This window comes from Staurois parvus, unplaced genomic scaffold, assembly GCF_062004578.1.
Source record: "Staurois parvus isolate SC_StPar_1 unplaced genomic scaffold, SC_StPar_1.0 ptg000696l, whole genome shotgun sequence".
NCBI classification, from domain to species: Eukaryota; Metazoa; Chordata; class Amphibia; order Anura; family Ranidae; genus Staurois; species Staurois parvus.
In genome coordinates, this window is record NW_028318492.1 from 3993824 (window position 1) to 4017003 (window position 23180).

The 23180-nt window shown below is 39.7% G+C and overlaps 1 protein-coding gene across 2 annotated transcripts in view; it reads right to left on the reverse strand.

Moving 5' to 3' along the window:
- FRMPD4 (FERM and PDZ domain containing 4) overlaps positions 1–23180 on the reverse strand; it is a 463469-nt gene that overhangs the window by 58489 nt on the left and 381800 nt on the right. For both annotated transcript variants that reach the window (XM_089652996.1, XM_089652997.1), the window contains 2 exons: positions 1094–1139; positions 241–345 (listed from right to left, as the gene is read on the reverse strand). In XM_089652996.1, coding sequence (XP_089509122.1) covers positions 241–345; positions 1094–1139 — 151 coding nt within the window. The remainder of the gene's footprint in view (positions 1–240; positions 346–1093; positions 1140–23180) is intronic.

The following is a 23180-nucleotide window of genomic DNA, read 5'->3' on the forward strand; positions in this document are numbered from 1 at the left end:
GCAACACAAACACAGAGAAAGGAGAATATAAGCACTTCTCTTTTACAGATAGCAGCAGTTTGGATATTAACTTTTTGCTTTAGCTGTTAAAGTAATTAAACATGCACTTTCATTCACTCTGCAAAGTGAAATTTGTGTTTTTTAAATAAATCAACCCAGTGTCTAGTTAACTAAGTAATATTTTAGAAAAAAAGAAGCTTTTAGATAATGGAATCTGAACATATTAACTATTGTACTTACCGAAACCTGTCCATTTATTATAACTTCCTCTGAAAAACGAACTTTCACTGGATTGGACTTCAACCTTGCTTTCTTGGCAGCACTAATAAATGCTGATTTGGGGGACTTAGAAAAAAATGGCATAATTATATTTAGCAATGAATATGTTCAATACAAACACATGACAATGTTTTATTCATTAACATGAAGTTAGCTGATCTATTATTTGTGGTGATGAATTTTTATACAGTCACACTATCCAAAAGGAAAGCAATCAATGTTAGCAAAACTAGCAATAATCAGGACTGCAAGTTTACTACAGCCATGTATGTGTCTAGGTGACCAAATGTTGCCAAAACTAGAAAACCAATAGTAAATACCATATACTGTATATGGGCTGTGGTTAAGCGGTTTATGAAAACAGAGTTTATTGAAACTACACAGTTTTTCTGGAAAATGCCTGAAGTGCCAGATTCCTTATTTTCTAAAATAAAATATATTCCTGGCCTATTCTATATCCACTATACTAGAAGCAATGTGGTCTCAGGTACTGTCTGATCATCATCATTTTATTATTTTTTGTCAAAATGGATTCATCTTCTTGTATATGGCTGGCCTTAAGCGTGAATACATGTATGGTAATAGGACAAAGTTAATACCAAACTCAATATCTTAGTTCAGTTTTCTGCTGAATGATTGGTACAGACACGTTCTCAAGTTCGTATCAGTTTTTTTTTTGCTCTTGTTTTTAGAAATCAGCAGATAGTAACACATTATAATAAAGCTTTTAAAACAGTATAATAGCCTGTAAATTACATTTACACTGTGCAGTATGCAGGCTGCAAAATACTGATTACTTTGTAATTTTACTTACTGGGTATGGCTGCACGACTGTGAGGAGTATTGATTCCTTGCAACTTCTGTAAAAACAATAAATCAACCAATCAATCAATCAATCAAGTATAACAAGTGTTACTCTGTAGCTCTAGCATATATAACATAGAGAAAAGTCATTGAATTCAGCAAATAAAAGATGTGATTTTGTGCAGCATGTGTAAGGGTCATTGTAGTTATTTAGTATTAAAGATCTATAAAAAAGTTGAGTTTATAATGTTTGAGAGTAATAAAATGATGATGCCTGTAGATATTGCTAAAGCACAACTCTGAGCAAACTGTTGCATTCACAGTTTAACTTATTTACCTTCCAAAGGCTTTGCAATTCTGTTTAGTCATTCTTGTTATTTAAACATTGACAGTTAGGTCAGTGACAACCAGGGGTGGACTGACCATTTGGAAACTCGGGCACTGCCCGAGGGCCCGGGGTCAGTAGGGTGCCCCATGAGATGCCCCTGGTACCTTTTTCATAGGCTTTTTTGAGTTTGGGCAAAGACACAGGAGCCCCATGATCCCCTATTGCCCGGGGGCCCCATGAGTTGTCAGTCCGCCCCTGGTGACAACCTTATTCGGTATCTTGGTTCAGCTTTGTAGCTTTCTCTGTCTAGTCTGACTATTAGACAGCTAACCAGCATCATCATACTGCAGAGTATTGTCTAATGGGCAGGCAGGTGACAGAAGAATTTGTATGGCTGCAACACAGAAAACTGGAGTGAACTTGTTGAATGGCAGGACTATGTACATGTTTTACATACATTTGAAGCCTAAATGTTAAAAATTTATTTTCACACCATAGACAGTATGATTATCAGATTTCTAAACAGTTCACATTTGGTTAGAAATCTGATTCTATTTAAACTTGCTGCACAGCATACTTGTGGCAATTATACACCTAATATAAACTGTCATTTATTACATGGAAAAGGACTACCCTCTTCAGGCCAGGTGTGGGACTTCAACATTGTATCAATGGTAGCAAAACTGATAAATGTTTCTTCCCCCCCCCCCGGGTCACATCAAGTGCGACTTGGCATGCGATTTGCATGGCCTGCGACTTGCAACTCGCATGCCAAATCACACCCCATTGTCCGCTATTAGAGTGGTCACATCGGTGCGTTTCTGACTTGGTCAGAGCCGCACCGATTTCTAAAGTAGTGCATGCACTACTTTTGTTGCAATTTGCATAGACATCTGTGTCAGATGTCTTGCAAATCGCAACTGAAATCGGTAGGTCACCCGATTTTGAAATCATGCAACTTCACTGTAAGTCGCACAATTTCAAAATTGGCTTTGATGTGACCAGGGGCTTATACTTCTGAATTTCAAATGTAGATAGATTGGTAAAGACATGAAGGGTATTGGTCAATGAGCTTCAACAGTCTAAGGCAGAATTTACTGTGGGTGCAGCTGACCTGCTTCATTTGTTTTTATTTGTTTATTTATTTCTTTCAGGTACTTATATAGTGCTGTCAATTTATGCAGAGCTTTACATATATATAGTACATTTACATCAGTCCCTAACCCTCAAGGGGTGTACAATCTAAGGTCCCTAACTCACATTCATACATACACATACTAGGGACAATTTAGACAGGATCCATTCAACCTACCAGCATGTCTTTGGAGTGTGGGAGGAAACCCACGCAGGCACAGGGAGAACATGCAAACTCCAGGCAGGTGATGCCGTGGTTGGGATTCGAACCGATGACCCTAGTGCTGCCAGGTGGAAGTGCTAACCATTTAGCCACTGTGTTGCCTTTTAGCTGCTTCTCCATTCCCATAGACTTGTGTGGAGAGAGAAACAGTTTCTAAAGAGGAACTAAAGGCAGAAATACTTATGTTCTCCTCGGATTCTTCCAGGTGCTAGTCTTCAGCTGTCTTGATTGGTCAGTGTGGGATGACATAACTCCTGCGCATGCACGGGAATGTAGTCTTCCCATCACACTGGCAGTATGTTGGAAATTAAACTGAGCTGTGCAAATGCAGCTCTGGGAACATTCTACAGGGTATTTCGAACAGATAAAAATCAGAAGCAGAGTATTATGAACTTCCTGGAGTGGTCACTGTTGGAAGGCCTGTGATTTTTCCAGGTCATGATTCAGAAAGTATTGAAGCCAGATACACTATTCTATGCAGCATTTTAGAACGAGGTCAGCAATATCAGCCTGTATACGGTAATTCTCTCAGTGAAGGTTTTCATAAAAGTCCAGAAGGTATCATGTTGGTTTGCACTGAGTAATGTGCAGCAACACAAAATAAGCTTGCCTCTCCTCATACATCAGATGGAGACTAGGGGTGAACATGAGTGATGACTTTAGGAGCCACGGCAAGCAAAGAAAGTATATGGACAGTACATCTTGGACTGTAATAAAATGGAGGTTTATAGCATCTACTGCCATTTTCAGAAGGAGAGGTTAGTAATGGAAGTTTCCTTCATACTGAAATACACATGCATTTACAAATAAATGTCCTGTCAAAAAAAGCACCAATATTTATTTTATAATGTAACCCCAATATATGAGCATGCAAAGACAAACTGTATGAATATGTACCCAAAGAACCGCACCACAAAAAAGTGCTCAATAAATCTGAAAATTTTTTATATATATATATATATATATATATATATATATATATATATACTTAATAAATCAAAAATATATAGATTGTGTTTCTTTTTTTATAACACAACTAAAATACCCATACAAATTAATCATTCACGTGGCATAATTATCACAGTGAACAACTATCAAAGTGAAAGCATATTAATATTCATCATCACTGCTGATCCCTTATTAGTGAAAAAAAAATTCAGAAATCACATCTATAGCTCGAACCAACCAAGACCATAGATATGAGGTAGTGCTGTGCTCTTTTTAATATTATTAAATGATGCTCAAACTGGTCACTTCCAAAGACCAGTCAAGAGTGACCTTCAAACTTGTGCAGTTTTTGTGCTGTTAAATATATAAGAAAACTGCTCACCAAAAGCATTATGGTGTATGTCATTGTAGTCATAGATTTTTGGAGAAGAAAATGTAGATATGTGAACTTTGACTATAATGAACAGTTCTTTTGTACTTAACCTAAATCTTACAGATCGTAAGCACTTAATTTACATAGAGGTGAACTCTGGGCAGATAAATGTTCATCTAAATATTTTAGTGTTACTAAACCCAGGGCCCTGCATTCACTATATCTGGTCTCCCACAGCACACAGAACATGGAAGTGCAATTATTTTAGTAAATATAAACTGCTAAATGCCTTTTCTCATCAGCAGTTAGAGCAGTCTGGTGACTTCTATCAGTGTCCACCAGAGCACTGCTTAAAATTTGTAGGAGGACTTTTCTCTAGGAGGATGTAGAACCCCTAACCTCTGTCTGGGCAGTGCAGATTGGCCCTGTGCTGATCACATGCGCTCTCCCAAGAAAAAAAAAAAAACTCTCTAGCAATACACATGTGCAGTGTCTCCACACATTATGTCTTATCAGGAGATAAGAGATAGACACTGGAAAAAGGGGGGGGGGGATCAGAGAAGTCAGGATCAAACAGCATTTTTACACAATGCAGAGAATGAACCCCTTAGGTTCCACAGTGAGTAAAACAAACATGCTTTTCTGCATATACAGACTTATTTTACTGTTACGGGTTTAGTAACATTTTAATAGTCACAAAGGATATCAGTCCACATTGTGTGCTCCAGATGTGTTGGCCTTTGCAAACACAGTTATTATATTGTAGATGTAGCAGTGACATCATCACTGCGCTTTACACAGCCTGTGCAGAGAGCTGAGCTGTGAGAGGTTCCCTGCAGGCCCCACTCACTATGGCTGCCTGCAGAAAACTACAGGGGCGAATATACAAGACCAGTCTCCCTGCACAAGGAGAGATAGAGGCAGGGAGCTTCTGCAAAGGAAAATTTTCACACTGGATTACAGCACAGATCTGGAAGAAATATACAAAACACACCAATATTCAAGTAAAAATTCATATGTCTCTTGAATTTAGAGAATACTTGCTTATCCCAGAGTTTTTTTGAACTGCATCAAATGCCCAATGGAGCCATATTTGTTGGGTATGCAACAGCATGTACTATATACAGTATTGTGTGTTAATATCACTTGACCAGTAGATGGCACTGTACACTAAGGATACCAGTTGTGCATATGTGTAAAACTTGTTGGTTCTCTCTCTTCTCTCTCTCTTTATAACCAAGATGTCTGCTGTTACAGATTACTGAAATGTTTTGTATGTTTGCAACTTAAGCCACACAAGTAAACCAAGTTCTGCCTCATCACAAGCTACTAGTGTCTTCTCTAACACATAACCAACAATAGTCATATAGGAAAGATTTATAAAACATGTAAAAAATATTGATCAAATCTAACTCATAGCAGTCAGTCAAATTCCTTGTTTAATTGGAACAATTATGCCTGGTCTATTGATCTTAGCAAAACTTTCATATTTGATGCTCCTTTCATTAACCGCCATATAAGGAAATGATGGGCACATTTCCCACTCCCACTCTAACCACGTGTGCATGGCTCCGGGAGCACGCAACATGGCAATCAGTGGTGCGCTGTGTCCCTTGGACTTAGCAGATCACCGATCAACGGAAAGAGACGAACATGTCAGCTTGGTCATGTGATCAGCTGTGTCCAATCACAGCTGATCACATGTAAATAGGGAAATGCCGGCATTTCTCTCCACACGATCTGTCACGCTGACAGCTCGAGAGGAAAGGAGAGCTGGTAATCGGCATTCCTCGGAGGGGACATGCACACTGATCATCAGGGCACTGATGATCAGTGTAGCCCCAGCAGTGCTACCTGTCAGTGTCCATCAATGCCAGCTGTCAGTGCTCATCAATGCCACCTGCCAGTGCCCATCAGTGCCTCATCAATGCCACATATCAGTGCCTACCAGTGCACATCAATGCCACATATCATTGCCCATCTGAGCTGCCTTTCAGTGTCACCTATCAGTGCCAGTCAGTGCCAACTATCAATGCCAGTCAGTGCCACCAATCAGTGCTGCCTATCAGTGCCAGTAGGTGCCGCCTATCAGTGCGCATTAGTGCTGCCTATCAGTGCCCATCAGTGCTGCCTATTAGTGCCGTCTAACAGTGCCAGTCAGTGCCACCTATCAGTGCCGGTCAGTGCAGCCTATGAGTGCCACCTATCAGTGCCATATATGAGTGCTGCCTTTCAGTGCCCATCAGTGATGCCTGTCAATGCCCATCAGTGCCACCTACCAGTGCCTCCTCATCAGTGCCCATCAGTGCCACCTATCAGTGCCCATCAGTGCAGCCTATCAGTGCCCATCACTGCAGCCTGATGTGAAGGAGAAAAATCACTTATTTACAAAATTTTGTAACAAAAACGAAGAAAAAACTTTTTTTTTCAAACTTTTCAGTTGTGTTTGGTTTGTTTAGCAAAAAATAAAAACCCAGAGGTGATTAAATACCACCAAAAGAAAGCTCTATCTGTCTCAAAAAATGATAAAAATTTAATATGGGTACAGTGTTGCATGATCACGCAATTGTCATTCAAAGTGTGACAGCGCTGAAAGCTGAAAATTGGCCTTGGCAGGAAGGGGGTATAGGTTCCCTGTAGGCAAGTGGTTAATCACCCCAATCTTCTCATATATTGAATTTACCCTGTGCAAAAAGCATCAGCTCTTTCCCTCAAACACTTTTATGACATGACAGCTAACATGTCACATGTTTTTCTAGTGGCGTCTTTGGAAGGATTAACATACCATGCCTGTCTATTGAATCAAATATTCTATAGCATTCATAAGTTATTTTTAATTTTCTGCAAAATATTAGATCAGACTATGCCATGGGCTTAAAGTGACTAAGCTTCTTTCTTTCTTTAATGTCTTTCATTAATGGAAAAATTATGGAACACAGACATTTGAGCGATGATTTGTATTGCTAATGCAGCTGAAATACAAAGGAAAGGCATTCTGTTCTAAACTAGCTTTTATGGAGCAGCTTAGGACATAAACTATAAAAATCTATTCTGAACCTGAGTTGAAAACCAAGATGCAAATTCTACATCTCTTTGAAAAGATAGCACATTTTCCTGCATTGTAGCCTACATCCATTTCAAATGGCACACAGTAGGTGATAGTGACCCCTGTTTCAATATAAACTGGACACCTATATTTATGTCTTTGATTGGCTGAATTACCAAATTGCTTTGTATATCACTTCTTCATATCACTACGGATTTTAGCAATAAAATATACTGTTTCTGATTTTGAAAGGTGAGTGCATTGCAAGACCAAGCAAAAACACATCACTCTTACATCTACACGCTCTGTGGTATAAAACAAAGAACTCTTTTCTATCTAGTGGTTATTAGCAGGCAGGTATAGTTGGGAATAGTTTAGAGATTTAAAGCAGAACTAAACCCTCCTATTCTCCTAGCTGACATCAACTATTTAAACCCTCACGTATAATCAGCAAAGTGAATAGCCTCAGGTGATGTGTAGAGATTAAACAGATCCTCTTCCATAAGTTGTACTTTTTTATTTGAAGCCCTCTCTTCTCTACAGCCTTCAAAGTACAGAATCTATACAGCTTGTCTGAGCCTGAAAAAAGCAGGGGGCGGGGAGCTGAAGTTACACTTTGCAGAGTGAGATGAGTTGAGAGTTGATTGGAGGGAAGGGTCACACCCCCTTGCACACAGGAACAGAGCTGAGGCTGTCAATCACAAGCTGTGTGCTGGAGCTCCCTTCCCTGTCAACTTTCTTTCTCCTGGCATCAGGAAAACTTATCAGAAATGACTAAACAGATAGCAGAGTTATGAGGCTGCAGACAGAAATTACAGTTAGTGCTCTGGATTGAGTTAAGTACATACTATAGAGGGATAGGCTTTGTTCATATTTCATGTCTGAGGTTTAAAACCCCTTTAAGTGCTTGAAAGATCAGTTGAGCACTGATATATGCACACATTCAACTGTGACAGTTATTACTGGAGGCCTGTTTTCAATGTAGCATACACTAGCAGGCAGAATGTAAATAATCCTTTCAATATCCCTCCCAGGCACCCTTATTTTAACACTAACCCTACCTATAAAAAATAGAAATGAAAAATAACAGTGAGCGCACAGGCAGAAATTGAAAACAGGGACAGCTGCTAGCACAAAGGACAACCCTCTATATCCTCAATGGCAATGAATATAAAAAAGGTGCAACGCTAGTAAAAAAAGACATGAAGCAATGCAATGATGAAAAGATAACTCTACGCTAAACGTTGAAGTGAATGAGAATATAAATAAATATAAATAATGGTGACTTAGGTGATCAAACAACAACAGATGATACAATCTAAGTGAAGCGCACTATGACGGCGCTAAAGTGATGTAAAGAGAACCAAAATAATCTATATGAGCATAGTGTAGCACTGAGGTTGCAGTGCGATAGTGACAAATATCGTGACTGTGGTGAAACAAATCAGCAGATATAGCAAATCAAGACAAATTCAAAGCCCAATATTAAACAGTGTAAAAAAGTCCAAAAGAAGATCGTGACATCCAGTGGTAAGTGAATCCGTAAGAATTACTTCTTTACAATGCATTCACCAAAAGCGAGTTTTGAACAATGATAGCAGACTCGTTCCAAAAACAGGTCAGCCTATTTCACTGTCAGGCACAGGTAAACTGGAGCTGTGATACACCAGAAATGGGAGATTTGGAATGGAATCCTTGGCATGAAAAATGGCTATTTTGAAGGAACCAGCTCACAAAAGAGCCCGGAAAGAGAAAACGCTAATGGTACGGTATTTTTTATTAAAGTTGTAAAAGCATCCACGTGGAGCATAAAACAAAGGTAAAACCACTTACAAAGATGGCCACCGGACCATTGTAAGCACAGAGCGGCATGACGTTAGTACGTAAGCTCCTCTCTGACGCGTTTCGTGCGCACGCACGTTATCAAAGGGATCCGCCTCCTCTTTACATCACTTTATCGACGTCATAGTGTGCTTCACTTAGATTGTATCATCTGTTGTTGTTTGGTCACCTTAGTCACCATTATGTATATTTATCTATCTTCTTATTCACTTCAACGTTTAGCATAGAGAGTTATCTTTTCATTATTGCATTGTTTCATGTAATTTGTTACTAGCGCTGCACCTTTTTTATATTCATAACCCTACCTATAACTCCAACCCTAACATTAGCCCTCCTTGTAACCTGAACTCAAATTCTCCATAAAACCCTAAACCTAATACTAATCTTTCCTGCAACTCCAAACCTACCACCAACCCTCATACTAACTCTCTTTGTAGCTTCATTCTTTCAGTATCTCTCCCTAAAACTTCCTCTTCTTATCTGCATAACATATAAAGGAGATGCTCTTTAGTTCAGCAGGAGAGGGCTTACAACACTGCCTTAGATTTCAGTTCAGCAGAGGCAGCATTGTCAGCTCATACGAGAAAGTTAGGGATTCACTGGATTTCTGGCAGCATCAGCTGAACCTTTTTATTTGCAGAGTTTTCTAAGAGACAAAACACATGAATTGTGCACATATTGCAAATATGTACTACCGGTAAATATGTTTTTTTTTTAATTTTGCATACTTTTTAATTTTTCATATAAACTATAATTATGTTGGGTTGTAAATAAAGACAGTGTAGAGCTTAATATGTGTCTAAGATCATAACTTAATTAGTAACAGTTGCAGGCGACATGTAGTATACTGGGTAAAGTCAATACATTTTTGAGACCAAAGCATAAATGTGTGGAAACTACAAGCAACTTGTTCAGTCCTATTTGTTTAAAACATGACCAATGTTCCTTCCAGTTGATATTATTATGATCGGTGCAAATGTTGTACTTTTTTATTTATTTAACAAATAAACCATACACAAACATATGTTATATTTAAATAAATCAAAGTAAATGATCAAAGTACAATACACAAAGTAGGCCTAAGTATAACCTCTATTCACATATGAACCCCTACAAAAAAAATCCTCTTTCTCTTATCCTATCAACATTTTTTTGAGACCGAAGAATAAGTGTGTGGGAACTACAAGCAACTTGTACAGTCCTATTTGTTGAAACATGACCAATGTTCCTGTCAATAGATATTATTATTATAGGTGCACATTGTGTAGTTTTTGTTACATTACTAAATAATCAATAAAACTACATTTTGAAGCAAGGCCTAGGGAAATAAACAAGAACTTTTCAAAGACAAATTGCAAGTGATATTCATCCAAGACATGAAGATTGATTTTCTTTTGGTGTAATGAGAAAGAGACTTTTCAGGCATTGGCATAAGAACATGAAATGCCTTGATGGCTGTATAAAAAGCTCGAGTTGTATATAGCTGAAAGGGCACTTGATGGTGCCTACTATGCAGTATGAACAGATGGTAAATATTCCCCCTCTTTCCATCAACCTGCTTAAAATTATGCAGGGTACGTATTCCAAGTGTAATAATTGTCTCATTCCTTCACTGACACAGTTTGGGAAATAATATTTTTAAAATTAGGTTCTCTCTATTCACAAGCCCAACAGCCTGCTGTGTTGATTTTGTTTCTTATTTTCATGTTTATTTCTGTTGAGTGCTAAAATCAGCAAAAGGGCAAACAGCTAATTATACTGGTAAGATACATACACGTGAACTGTTTTGCCTGCCAAAGGACTGGCAATTCCCGTAAGTCAATCTTGTGATCCAGGCACCTCTGCCAGACAATGCAGCCAGGTACTGGTTTGCCTCAAGGTTAAGCTGCTCTAGAATGCAATTATCCATTGACTGGACAATGAAGGATCAGCTTGCTGTATTGTCCCCTCCTCCAAGCACATGCAGATAGGACTGTGCACTGTATCAAAACCCTGAGGGGCTCAGTGTGCTGCCCCTTTCCTCCACGCACTGCTATTGTACAGAAAAAACCATTCCTTATGGAAGCATATATGCAACCACTCAGTGTTAAAGCCCACCCTACAGCCGATGGGAACAGGTTAATACACAACTATTGCTTCAGAAGGAATCTACCAGCTCTCATTTTATTTCCTTTTCCTTAGGACCAATTCATGACCCAAATAATAATTATAATAACATCCTGCGCTTAGGTGCAATGCTAAGGATGTGTTGCACTTTCTGTTTGACTGGCTTGTAGATATGACACCGAAGGTCTTGCTGCTCTTACAGGACTGTGGGCACCCTTGCATATACTGAAAACAACAACAGAAAGAGGGTGCATCGACCTAGCGCATTACCAAATGAACAATTTATTTCAAAATATACAAAAGCATTCTACTCACAAATGCATAGCATAGATTAGCATATAAAAAGGATGCAGACAAGACCGCCTCTAGGTACACCATGCGCAGCTAGTCGTGTTGGAAGCACTCATAGCTCCCTATGGCTTATGCTTTTTGAGGGGTGAGCCCTCTTCTTCAGAGACAAAAAAAAAACTCTGAGGAACAGGGCTCGAGCCTTGAAATGTGTAAGCCATAGGATGCTATGATGGCTTCCCACACCACTGGCTGAGCACTGTTCACCTGAGTCTCGTCGGCATCCTTTCTATATGCTAATCTATGTCAGGCGTTTGTGAGTAGAATACGTTTATATATTTTTAAATACATTGTAATTTTGGTAATGTGCTAGGTCTGTGTGACCTTTTTTTGTTGTTCAATTCAGGGCCCATTTACACAAGCCCAGTCAGCTGTAGTATGTTAAAAGCATGAGCGTTGTGTTAGGACAGCCCATTCAGTTGAATAGGTTACCTAACACACTGCAATAGACCACAAATTATATTATATCAGCTTCTAACTTCAGCTTGTTCAATTAAGCTTTGACGTAAAAACTGGAAGTTGATTGGTTTCTATTCAGAGCTGCATCAGATTTTGCACTCTCCAGTTTTAGTAAATTAATCCCAGTGTGTCATAATTATCAAAATATTCAAAAAAAAAACCTCATGCTGTCCTATAGTAAGCAATAAGCTGACAACTCATTTATTGAATGTTGGTTAGAAAAGAAAAGGATTGGTTGCTACGGGTGAATTAGACTGTTTTTATTTAAGACACTTTGACAGATTAGGCGTATCAGTTTTACATGATTATTGGATTCCTCTATGAAGCATAATTAAAACTTGTAGAACAAGCACAGTTCATCAAAAACATTATTCACGAGAGCTCACAATGATTGCACTACAATGTTAACTCTTTTACTGACGTCGGGGTCATTTATGATGTTTCATTTCAGCCAGTTGCAGATCGTCATATATGTCTTGTTTTTCTCTGTTCACATACATCCTTGTCTGAAAATGCACTTAGATTTGAATATAACAATTTGTATGAGTGGGCGACAATTGAAATCCAGGGAAGGCAACATGAATTTGCAGCTCTATTTAAGCAAGAACAATTTTGATGGTAGACAAGCCTGTGAGAATTTTCTGTACTGAAGAGCTATAACGTAACTACTAATTTCTGATGACTCATTGCCTGTGACTGACTTGATATATCTGTGCAATTTATACAAATATTGGGGTTTACTTACAAAAGCTGGAGACTGCAAAATCAGGCTCATGTCTGCATATAAACCAATCAGTTTCTAAGCTCAGCTTGTTCAATTAAACTTTGACAATAAAACCTGGAAGCTGATTGGTTTCTATGCAGAAGTGAGCCTGATTTTGCACAATCCAGCTTTAGTAAATAAACCCCACTTTATGTATAATTATAAAGGAGGTGATTTGTTATGAGTCATTTATGTGTCAAGTCTACTTGTCACCTTTTACAGTTCACACAAAGTCATCTGGAGCAGCTGGGGTCAACCAGCCAATGTGAACACATCACAGGAAGAAAATTCTCACCATTAAACTTGCTATACCCAATACATTCTGAATGTGCAATTTCTATTCAGTCTTCAGATCTCCCACAATTATATAGTAGAAGACCTACTACTCAATTTGCATCTTGCGAGATAGGCTTGAATATCACATACAACAAAATTGTTGGTAGATCTAAAGATTATTATTATTATTATTATACAGGATTTATATAGCACCAGCAGTTTGCACAGCGCTTTACAACATGAGGGCAGACAGTACAATTAAAATACAAGTCAATATAAGAGGAAACAGAGGTCTCTGCTTATTAGAGCTTACAATCTAACAGGGGAGGTTTAAGTGATAGCTGTTTTAACAACTTTAACCCTTCTCTTTTCCACTCTGCAACTGACCGCCTCTATGACAGAATCTTTCCCTTGTCCTGCTCTGACCTGGCCACTGCTGTCTACAACAGTTCACTTTCATCCACATTAGACTCACTTGCTTCTCTAACTACACGAATTATCAGGCCCCGACCATTACAACTTTGGCAGACTGACGACACCAGAAATCTTAAGCGACATAGTCGTGCACTGGAGCAATTGTGGCGTAAAACCAAATCTCAACAAGCATTCACCCTATATAAATCTGCTTTCCTAACATACAATTCCTCCCTCCATGCTGCCAAACAAGCCTACTTTGTCACTCTTATTAATACCTTGTCATCCAGCCCTCATTCTCTACTTTTAATGCTCTACTTTCTCCACCTCCACCCAGTAACTCATGATTGGAAATCATTTCAAAAACAAGATTGATGCAATTCGTAGGGGCATCTCTGCTTCACAGACATCTATCCCACTTAGCATACCTTGTACTAAACCTCCCTCAACACTTTCCTCTTTTGACCTTGTCACTACTGAAGAGGTCACTAAAGTTTTCTCAGAAGCCCGTTTGACCACCTGCCCCCTGGAATCTGTCCCCTTTCAACTACTACGGTCACCCTCTTCTTCCATCCTATGCTCCCTCACTCACATCTTCAATCTTTCCCTCTCTAATGGTGCCTTCCCCACCCCTCTAAAGCATGCACAGATCACTCCCATACTTAAAAAGCCCTCGCTGGACCCCAACAACCTGAACAACTTAAGACCCATCTCCCTGCTCCCATTTACCTGGAAACTCTTAGAACGCTTAGTCTACAATCGCCTGAGCTCCTACCTCACTGACAACAACCTTCTTGACCCTTTACAGTCTGGCTTTTGCTCACTACACTCCACTGAAACTGCCCTACTAAAACTTATTAATGATTTACTAACTGCTAAAACTAATGGCCACAACTCCGTACTCTTACTACTTGACCTCTCTGCAGCTTTTGATACTTTTTCTAAAATATTAGTGCAGCGCTGCACTAATATTTTTAAATATTTTAGAAATTGTGATTCTGGTACTGTTACCTATACCCTGAATGCTAGCTGCTTTTAATTCATTTGAATATATATAATTTTAATATATACTGCATTTAGCGCTCGCTCTATTATCTTTTCTATGGGCTTTTGATACTGTTGACCATCCCCTCCTCCTCAAAAAACTCCACTCTGTTCGCCTCTGAGACTCTGCTCTCTCCTGGTTCTCCTCCAGCTATCACAGCGCTCCTTTGGTGTTACCTATAACTCTGTCTCCTCCTCTCCACTTCCTCTTTCTGTAGGGGTCCCTCAAGGTTCTGTCCTTGGACCCCTTCTCTTCTTCATCTACACCTCCTCCCTTGGTCACTTGATAAACTCCCATGGCTTTAAATACCATCTCTATGCTGATGACACACAAATCTATCTTTCTACGCCACACCTCACTCCTTCAGTCTCCTCTCGCATTACTAACCTACTAAGTGACATATTGGCATGGATGTCACTCCACTTCCTCAAATTAATCTTTACAAAACGGAGCTCATACTTTTACCTCCAGCCTGTGCCCCCTCCCTTGACTTCTCCATGAAGATCAATAATACAACAACCAGTCCCTCCCCTCATGCCAGGGTACTAGGTGTAATCCTAGACTCCCATCTGTCCTTTCAGTCCCAAATCTAATCACTGTCCAAATCATGTAGACTTCACCTCTGCAACATCTCCAAGATACGCCCGTTCTTAACCTCTGCAACCACTAAGTAACTTATTCACTCCCTTGTTATCTCTCGCCTTGACTATTGTAACTCCCTCTTCATTGGCCTACCTGATCGCAGGCTATCCCCTCTTCAGTCTATCATGAATGCTGATGCCAGACTCATCCACCTTATTAACTGTTCCATATCTGCCATCCCTCTCTGCCAATCCCTCCACTGGCTTCCGTTTGCCCAACGAATAAAATTCATAATATTAACAGTAACATATAAAGCCATTTGTAACTCTGCCTGTCAGGGCTCCCGAGTGTGACCAGAGGTGTGTGACCGACGCAGGGAAACGCAGACTTCAGATATGTTATAAACAATGTAATTTATTAACACTAACAATACAAACATAAACGCAGTGCAATACTAAAACATAACACAGTGCAAACAAACCAAACCAACCACCCACAGATAACAGTACATACAATGCAAGCGTCGTCAGGCAGGCTGGGTCAATATCAATCGGGCAGGTAGGTACAGGGGGAGCAAGCGGAGAATGGTCGGGGTCACAGGCCAGGTTCAGCAGGTAGCGGGCAGCGTGGTACAGAGGGTCAGGCAGAGGGATGGTCAGACAAGCCAGGGATCAGGAGCAGGAGAATGGTCAGACAAGCCAGGAATCAGAGCAGGGTCAGCAGAGAATCAGACAGGAACAGGAACAGGAACAGGAAACAGGGCCCAGGAGAAACACAACACCAAGGCAGAGTCTGCAGGTCTGAATGTCCCTTAAATACACCAGTATAATTAGTTCCAGGTGTTTGACTGGCTGCAAGGTTGAGTCTCTGATTGCTGGGAGCACCCGCTGGCCAGCCCTGGTACTGCAGCTCATAAGGCAGGTGAGTCCCACTATTGCTGGCCAGTCCATTCCTGACACTGCCCCAAATTACATCACCAATCTTGTCTCCAAATATCACCCAAATGTCCTCTCTGCTCCTTGCATGACCACCTGTTCTCTAGATCCCTTGTCTCCTCCTCTCATGCTCATCTCCAGGACTTCTCCAGAGCCTCCCCCATCCTCTGGAACGCTCTACCCCAATCTATCCGACTATCGCCTGTTCTGCCCACTTGTAGGTGATCTCTGAAAACCTATCTCTTCAGGGAAGCCTATCCTGCCCTCAGCTAATAATGGAATCTTTTATTCCTCATATCAGTTCATCCCCCACAGTTATTAACTTTTTTACCACCAACCCCTCTCTCTTCGATTGTAAGCTCCAAGGAGCAGGGCCCTCCTAACTCTCTTGTATTGAACTGTATCATTGCTGTATTGTCTCCCTTTATATTGTAAAGCACTGAGCAAACTGTTGGCGCAATATAAATCTTGTATAATAATAAACAATAATAAAATAACTGTGAGGGATGAGCTGATGAAGAAAATGCATGTACAGTTGTTAAGCGGAGGCAGGATAGGCTTCACTGAAGAGAAATATTTTCAGAGATCGCTTAAAGTGGACAGAGTAGAAGATAGTCAGACAGATTGAGGTAGGGAATTCCATAGAATGGGAGAGGCTCTGGAGAAGTCCTGTAGGTGAGCATTGGAGGAGGTGACAAGGGAACTAGAGAGCAGGAGGTCCTGGGAGGAACAATGAGAGCGATTTGGTTGGTACTTTAAGACTAGGTTAATGTAGCTGGGAACCAAGTTGTAGATGGCTTTGTAAGTTGTTTGTTAGTATTTTGAATTTAATTTGTTGGGTGAGTGGCAGCCAGTGCAGGTATTGGCCGACACTGAACGGTTGGTAAGGTGGATGAGCCAGGAAACAGTATTAATGATAGACCGGAGAGGGATAGTCTATGTAATGGTAAGCCAATGAGGAGGGAGTTGCAGAGAGATATCTGGTAGTGAATTAGGAGTTTTGTGCTGTCATTGGTTAGAAAGGGGCACATTTTGGAGATGTTGCGGAAGTTGAGATGGCAAACTTTGGAAAGTGATTTGGATGTGGGGCTGAGAGGAGATTTCAGAGTCCAGGATTACACCTAGTACCCTGGCATGTGAGGACAGTTCATGGTTGTGCCATTGATCTTGACAGAGATGTCAGGAAAAGGGGCACATGGGGGAGGAAATATTAGGAGCTCGGTTTTGGGTAGATTGAGCTTGAGGAAGTGGCGTGACATCCAGATTGATATGTTGGTCAGTAAATTAGTGATATGTGAGGAGACTGATGCTGTGAGCTGGTAGAGAGATAGATTTGGGTGTTGTCAGTGTAGAAATGCTATTGAAAGCCATGGGAGGTTATCAGATTGAGAATAGGAGAGGTCAAAGAACAGGACCTTGGGGGACCCCAATGCAGAAAGGAAGAGGAGAGGAAGAAGTAGAATTGTAAGTGATAGTCACGGATACCAACGGAGTAAAGATTTTTTTTTTTTGAGGAGGGGGTGGTCAACTATATCAAAGCAGTGTTGAGGGCGAAATCCGGACTGAAGGGGTTCAAGAAGGTTATTATAAAATAATAAATAATAATAGTAATAGTATTAATAATAATACATACAACATAATTATTGGTAGATCTAAAGAGGATTGTTTAGATTGCAAGGTGTATGGCCAGCTTTTAGCTATATTCACAGTTCTGAGTTTTTCATGTAGTTTGGTGCCACTTTTATACATGCTTTATAAGCATTGAAAGTAATTTTTGCAGGATAGTACACAATGCTACAATGCAGCAGTGTTGAAAGAGCCTTTTCATGATATGAACAGTTCTAATTCTGACATATGTCTACCAAAGCAAAGCACAGTGCCTCTTTCCCTGTGGCTGCAGCTCTGTGATGCCAGCAGGGCCTTGGGTGGTCATTGCTAGCTAGATATGTACCCAGTACCTGGTAATGTGGTTAACATTTTACAACAAGACATAATAAACTATTTTCGTCTAAACTAACAAAAAGCAATGCCCTTTTATTATGTTGTTTTGTTCAGTGCTATCCACTGAACCTGACTGTTTGAAATGAACACACAGGTTTCTTAGTTCTGTATTCCTTTTAATAGATGATCCCATTATTGCAATAGTCCTCCTACACTTCTCTCTTACATTCTGAGACAATCAGGGCAGTCACAGTGTTTTTTCTATTTATGATCTCTTAATACGGATGAAGATATATTTTACAAAATCTAATTAGAAACTGTAGTCATTTCCCTAAATAGAAAAAAAAACATTGTTTTCTTTTATAATGCAAGTGCTGCAGTTTTAATTTTTATTATATTAGGCATGATTGGTGGTTAAAATAATTACAATAAGGTTATTGTAAAAGAAACAATTTTATCATTTTTCTGCCCACCTTTGTTCTATTTATATGTTCTCTTTCCTTATATCAATTTCTTCAAAGAATATACTGATTAACTTTATATTACTTGTCTCACTGTTTATTGTTGTACAAATTACTTTTTCATAAACCAAAAAGCATAGATCTATGTAAAGAAACAATAGACATATCTATTCAAAGACTACACCTTAGACAAGTTTACCTCCACAAATCTCATGGCCACAGATGTTTGAAAAATCTATAAATCCAATTTAAAGATTCAACATTGTCAACTCTGTCTTTACCTACACACATGCCAAGTGTTACTAGTGTGCATGAACTGGTTGTGCCCTTAGGGAAGATTGGGCCTGCTTAAAATGTAGCAAGAGATGAGGTGACTGGTTAAGGTACTTATAGGGGTCAGTTTACTAAAGGCTAATAAGTTGCTCATGTTACAAGCAGGGGAAGTTGAACTTTGCAACAGAATTTACCCCACAGCTTAGTGAACGTTGTGAAATGTCAAACTGTAAACAATTCCCAATCATACAAGGAAGAAAAAAAACAGTGTCTTTGCTTACACACGATTAGATGATGGAAGTCAGCAACGTTTCACCTCATACACCATGCTCTTGGGAAAATTGCCCTGAAAATGCAACCTCCTTTGAAAAGTCAACAGCACATTTGCCTTTAGTAAATCAACCCAATAGACTCTAGAAGACCAATAGTGCTGCTTTGAGCTGGACTGGGTAAGAATTTCATCTGCGTGGGTTCCCGTCGATGTGGCCACATGGCTACTGCTGGAGAAAACAGTTAATCGAACAGATTAGACTACTGTTTGTGCCTCTTGAGCCATTGCCACTCTGTCCTCCCCTCTTCCTTGACATACATTTCTAATTTCAGAAGAGTCCTATGTAGTATATAGAAAGCTTTAGGACTAAAGTGAAACAATGGACTTTAAGAAGAATATTGCAGAAAAAAACATAGGCAATAAAAAACTGAAGAATAACATAAAGAGAAATATGTCAGCAAGTGAATGTAATTATAGCATCAACATCTTTGAATGTTGTAGTCCATGGCTATTTTGCTGTAAAATGGTACATGATGAATGCTTTGCTGGTGCTTGGCTCTTGTGTATATTGCAACAATTACTCCCATAGTGACTATTCGAGGAGTCCAAAAAATCTGATAAGAGCAAAGTTTATGAGCCTAGAACAGTAGCCCAGGTCCACCCAGTCAGATTTAGGATATGCAAGGTGAATTCTAACTTGCCATAAATTGCTAAACTTTGTTTTCAAACTGCAAAACTTGGTATCCATGCATACTCAAGACCACTTAGTGAAAGCAACATCTAGGTAATTTTGCATGGAAAATGTTTTCATGCATGAATAATCTTTGAAAACTGATCATTTTGATATCTGTATTGATTGAACACTGTAATTTTTTTTTCAAACACTTCCTTTGACACAATTAATATTAATTTACATAATTTCTCAATTTATAGTACTGAAGTAAATCCTTAAGCACATTTATCTTATTTAATTAGAAAATAAGTTATGCAAGGAAGATTATGTGAATGTATATATATGGTTTATTAGCTTTTTCATTAAGTTCCCTCTAATTGAGTACTTAGCTTTCAATGCACAAATACTTTTTTCATTATTTACTCAGAATACATGTTTCTTTCAAACAAGGCTAATAATTTTAGAAAAGGATATTATGGTTGTAAAATTCTCTATATAAAGAGTCCCTTTTTGTGTATCTATGACCTACAGTTTCCTGCAAGATTATTTTTTTCATTGTTTTCTACTATAGTAACGGTATCCATGATGTAAATTGCTAACACAAATAAAGCATTTCACTGAAATGAAAATGAAACTGCTTTATGGGGTAATTGCAATTGAACAGTAAGCATTTTATAGAATATTTAAAGTGGTAGTAAAGTCTTTCTTATTTATTTATACCTACAGCTAAGCCTATAATAATACTTACCTGTAGGTACAGTAAATATCTCCAAAAAATTGCACCATTTAGGAAATATTTACTTTAGCAGTGATTTCACAGGCGAATGCACACTGTGCTTTCAATGGATGGTGCCCCGTCAATTGGGAGAGCCATGCCGCGGCCAAGACTCCCGCGCATTAAACAGCACGTACATTAAAGCCAATGAAGAAACCCAGTACTGTCAAAGCTTTCCAATGTAGCAGCCAATATGTGTCCTTTATTTCTTTTGCTTTCATGGTAAGTATTTTATTTGAAATATAAGCCCACAATTTATCACTTCTCACTCCTAAACTATTGAAACTTAAATGCTATTATTTTGAACATGCAATCTCTACATCACTCCAAAACTAAGGGTGGAAACTAAAACTCCATATCGCTTCTTGTATTCATAATTCTTGTATTCTGTGTTCTTGTATTGTTACAGTAAGTATAGGATGGTGAGGGAGTAGAAGGAGCATGAAATGGTTGACGGAGAAGTCAAGGGTTGTGCAGGTAATAGCATTATAGTAATGGATGGTAAACACGGGCTGAATATCAGCCACTATCGGTCGGAATAACAGAAACCGTCCAACATTCAGTCAGTGTGTAAAACAGCCTGTCTGACAGAAGCTGGTCTAATGTCTGGCTTCTGTTGAATGGGCTCGCTGGAAAACCAGCATCCAATTAGTGCTAGCAAGCCAATGGCTGTGAGAGCTGATCAGTGTTTTCTGGCGGAGAGGCAGTCCTCCTATCAGAGCACAATAACTCAGTGGCGGAGATTGCCTCACTAACATCACATAGTTAGTACGGCAACCTCTCAGTTTTTTTTTTTCTTTAGCCCACTAGGTGATGAACACAAAGCAGGCATCAGTCTAGTAAGACTTCTCCATAAACAGAACCTGTCACCACAGTAAAAGATTAACATATTCTCCACATCTCCTAGATTGTAAGCTCGAAAGAGCAGGGCCCTCGATCCCCTCATGTTTTGCATTGTATTGGTATTGTTCTGTCACATGTTCTGTTCCCCTCTGTAATGTACAGCGCTAAGCGAACTATTGGCGCTTTATAAATACTGTATAATAATAATAATAATAATAATAATAATAATATCTTGCTAACCCAGACTATACATTTTTTTATGTTGTCCCACAATGTCTTCCAAACTTTGAATGCACTATTAGAGCCTCTACTCTCCTCTCCTGTACATACATGCAACCATTATACTCTCTGAACGTCTCCCTCTCTCCTGCACATACTGCATTTTCTAATACTTTGCACAGTTCTCTCCTGCACATACTGCCTACTGTTATTATGTCAGCACTCCTCCCCTGCACATACTGCCTGCCTACATACCATCTATACCCTTCTCTTGCACAGCTTGCAGTTATATGCGCTGCATTAATTTCGTGAACATACGGCTTACCATCAAACCCTCCACACTCCTCCCATGCAGAGGCTGCCTTTTAACATACCCTCTGCACTCCTCCCCCACACATTCTGCCCACTGCCATATCCTTTGCACTCCTCTTTTGCACATACTGCCCAAGTCCACACCCATGTCATTATACTTTATATGCTATTGCTTTGCACCTACTGCCCACTGTCATACCTTTACCTTCTAAATGTCTGGGATGAGAAAGAGGATTAAAGACACACTGCTGCTACACCCCCAGTTACCCACACCACAAAGAGTTAATACACCAGAAGCTATTGGTTAAACCTAAAACTGATTGTTTTTTCCACTCATTTGATTCATTTATCCTTGACCTTTCAAAATAACAAATGCAATAATTTAGAGTTGCAATGAAAGATTTAGCATAAGGCACCTTCCACGTGGGGTGGATCTACTTTGCTCAGCAGGAGATCTGTCCACTGATCCCCAGCTGATTGGAGCAAAATGAGTGGATGACAGGTCCATGTCTGATCAGTTTATGCAGAGTGGATATGGACAGCGCCCACTCTGCTCTATGGGTGGCTGGGTGTAAACAGACTAGCTGTCCATTTACACCCAACTGGCCTTCGATCAGATCTGACTAGAAGGAGGATAGAGGATCCCCTTCAATTTTTTTTTTCTGGATCAGATTGGAGGTTGGCAGCTGCAAACAAACACAAACGTACATATTCGCTAGCACACCACGGATCTCGATATGGTCCAAAAAGGTTTTTATCCCAAAAAGATCACATCACAAAGAAAAGTGCAATGTTTCAGAGCTGCACAGGACCCCTTTGTCAGGCATATGATAAGGGTGCAGTAGTGACTATACAGACTATATATACATGAACTACCAATCAAAACCAAGAACATATCTCCACCCCCCCTCATCTGGCATCTCATGATGTCACAATCCCATCAAAATATGTAAACTATGATAAAACAGAGACATAGTATTATATGTAAATACCATGCACGCAAAATTATCATCTGCCAGACACAGCAGGCGTAGTACTAATCTCTACTGTCGATCGGGCATACTAGCCAGATGTGCCCAATCAGGGATCGCTGGTGAGGCTCAGCAGTGGTGGGTGGCCACAAATCAGAGTGTGCCTCACGTGGCACATGCACACATAGCTTCTGAGCGCTGGAATGTGGGACGCCGTTGCCATGGGAATGCATGCTGTGGGATCGGTTGTCAGGCCAGGGGCAGGCTCAGCTCTGAGAAGGGAGCTGTAAAGACACCAGGGACAGTGAAAAAAGTGAAGTGAAGGTGAAAAATAAATAATGTAACAGTTATCAGGTACAAAATGGAAAACAAAAAAAAGGAAACCACAAGGGAAAGAAAAAAGGCGAAAAAAGGGAAACAAAAAGGAAAAAAAGCAAAAAATACAGAAAAAAGGGGGAAGAAGAGGGGGAAAAAAGGAAAACAGGAAAGAAAGGAAAAAAAGGGAGGGGGGGGGGGATAAAGGGAAAAAAAGAGAG